At 49.5% G+C, this 2,500-nt stretch overlaps 1 protein-coding gene across 1 annotated transcript in view; it reads left to right on the top strand.

The window, feature by feature from the left end:
- The window catches only part of LOC125035352 (RNA-binding protein 14-like), an 8,837-nt gene that overhangs the window by 5,601 nt on the left and 736 nt on the right, over positions 1-2,500 (top strand). The window contains exons 2-4 of the mRNA XM_047627686.1: positions 1,019-1,084; positions 1,190-1,323; positions 1,473-2,500. The exon at positions 1,473-2,500 is cut by the window's right edge and continues 736 nt beyond it. Of these exons, the coding sequence (XP_047483642.1) occupies positions 1,019-1,084; positions 1,190-1,323; positions 1,473-2,500 (1,228 nt within the window). The remainder of the gene's footprint in view (positions 1-1,018; positions 1,085-1,189; positions 1,324-1,472) is intronic.

Below are 2,500 nucleotides of genomic sequence, written 5' to 3'. Positions count from 1 at the left end.
TGCCGAAGGGCGTGAAGGGGCATGTCACTTACACCATCCGGTGACTGCCTCGTTCCTCTGTTCATGTAAACTTAGAGTTTCGATTCAACCGGGCTCTGTCGACAGGTTGTACTAGCCTACATTTACTACTCCATGAATTCATCAATGTCAAACGCCTCTGTACAACACCCTACCGTTATAAGTGAAACCTCTACGAACGTACATTGGTGAGTGACCCGTAACCCGTGACCCGTGACCCGTGATCCATCCTCCTAGAACAGGAAGCAGAGAGGCAAAATTCGAGAGACGCGCTTTATTACGCAGATTCATCCGATTGCACCTTAAGACATCAGCATTCCATCGATGAAAACTAATAATGAAAAATAGACAGTCCAATTCTTCAGTAAACTCGCTGAAATATATCAATCCGAGCAAACGTTAGCTTTCTCGACTCGACGCTTGTTATAACGCTGGAGAAAATATCACACGGTCTTCCCTCGCAATGCAAACAGGTGAAAGGTGAGAATGACACCAGTGACCCAAGTCGTATAATAGCCTGGTGAGACAGTCCGTAAGGAAGGACGTAGAATGACTTAGCAGGAACGCTACGGACGTACGTGACCAGCGACGTACACGATCAGACAATTTCATGTGTTCGTGCGTTTCCCATTTCGGTATAGCTGACTTCAACTTCTTTCTCTATATATATATATATATATATATATATATATATATATATAGAGAGAGAGAGAGAGAGAGAGAGAGAGAGAGAGAACGCTGGAAGCCCATCTCCCTTAAGGAGAAAGGGAGGCATTGGAAAAGCCAAGGGAACTGCATCCTAATCCTGGCCTTCCGCAACCGTGGAACATTTTCGTGGAGATTCCTTTTCTATCACTCTAACTGTTAATTCCGTCAACTCGATATTTATGGATGACACCTATCAAAGAGAAAATCGACAATATATTTCCTTATTTGGTCTTACAGGGATATAACCAAACGTTAACTTATTTACAACATTATTTTTGTCTTCTATTTTCAGTTCTTCCTCTTCTGCCTGATGGTCGCAGCTTCCAAGGCAGCGCCCCAATCCACAGAAGTCAAAGCGGTAATTAAATGACCCAGTGAAAGTGTTATAAATGATAATTGTCAACCCTAAATCTTGCAGCCTTGTTGACAAAGAAGGAATAATGCTTTTCTTATTTTTTTTTAGCCAATGCCATATCAGTTTTCGTATGGAGTGAACGTGCCCGAAACCGCAGACATCAAGGAGCACAAAGAGACCACTTCGCCGGAAGGAAGAACCGAAGGAGAGTACCGCTGGCTGCAGCCTAATGGCCTCTTCAGGTAGCTTCGCTGATATAACTGTGCTGTTCTATTTTCCTTCTGTTATAATGTTCTGTTTCCTTTTGTTTGATTTGTTTCTATTTTTTCTCTTTCTTTTTTGTTGTTGATGTAATTACTTTACTGGTTTTGTGTACCATTCTATTCCTTAGGATCGTCCGCTACTACGTTGACGGCGACTCCGGCTTCCAGGCTGTCGTGAGCGAGGAGGAGGGCCCCGTCGTCGAGAACTACTACAGGAACTCCCTCAGTGGCGACAGCTCGGCGGGTCTCGCCTCCTCTGGCTCCCTCAACTTCGGCAAGAGCTTCGACGGCTCCCAGGGCAGCATCGGCGCTGCCGTTAACGTCATCAAGGCTCCGCGTCCGAGCCTCAACCGGCAGCCGGCTGTCAGCGCCCAGGCGGCCTTCGCTCAGCAACCAGTTAACAGTGCTCAGGCAGCAGTCAGTGCCCAGTCTGCCTTTAATCGCCAGCCATCAGTCAGTGCCCAGTCTGCCTTTAATCGCCAGCCATCAGTCAATACTCAGCTGTCCTTCAGCCAGCAACCATTGGCTAATGCCCAGACATCTTTCGGCAGCCAACCTTCTTTCAATGCCCAGGCAACTTTCGGCAGCCAACCCTCAGTCAACACACAAGCGGCCTATAACAACCAGCCCTCAGTCAATACTCAAGTAGCCTTCAACAGCCAACCTGCTGTTAACACTCAGGCAACGTTCAGCGCCCAGCCTTCAGTGAACGCCCAGTCTTCTTTCAACTCGCAGCCATCGGTTAATGCTCAAGTAGCTGTCAACGCCCGTCCCTCAGTGAACACGCAAGCAGCTTTCAACTCCCAGCCCGCAGCCGCACAAGCGTCTTACAACCGTCAGCCCGTTGCTACTCAGTCAACGGCCAGTCGGCGACCAACTGCCAGTAGCCAGGCTACAGCCACTCGCCGACCAGCAGCCGCTCGTCAGCCGACAGCCGCTCGTCAGCCGACAGCCGTACGTCAGCCGACAGCCACTCGCCAGCCAGCCGTCAGCCCTCAGCCAACCTATGGCCCTCAGAGTCCCGGCTTTGCCTCTCAGGCTTCTGGCTTCGCTTCCCAGGCCCCAGGCTTCGCGTCACAGATTCCTGGCTTCGCAGTTCAGACGCCTGGATTTGCCCGTCAGCAGAGCTTCAACAAGAAGAGCTTCAGCAGCAAGA

Source organism: Penaeus chinensis, chromosome 19, assembly GCF_019202785.1.
Source record: "Penaeus chinensis breed Huanghai No. 1 chromosome 19, ASM1920278v2, whole genome shotgun sequence".
NCBI lineage: Eukaryota > Metazoa > Arthropoda > Malacostraca > Decapoda > Penaeidae > Penaeus > Penaeus chinensis.
This window is presented reverse-complemented; position numbering and strand designations above follow the sequence as displayed.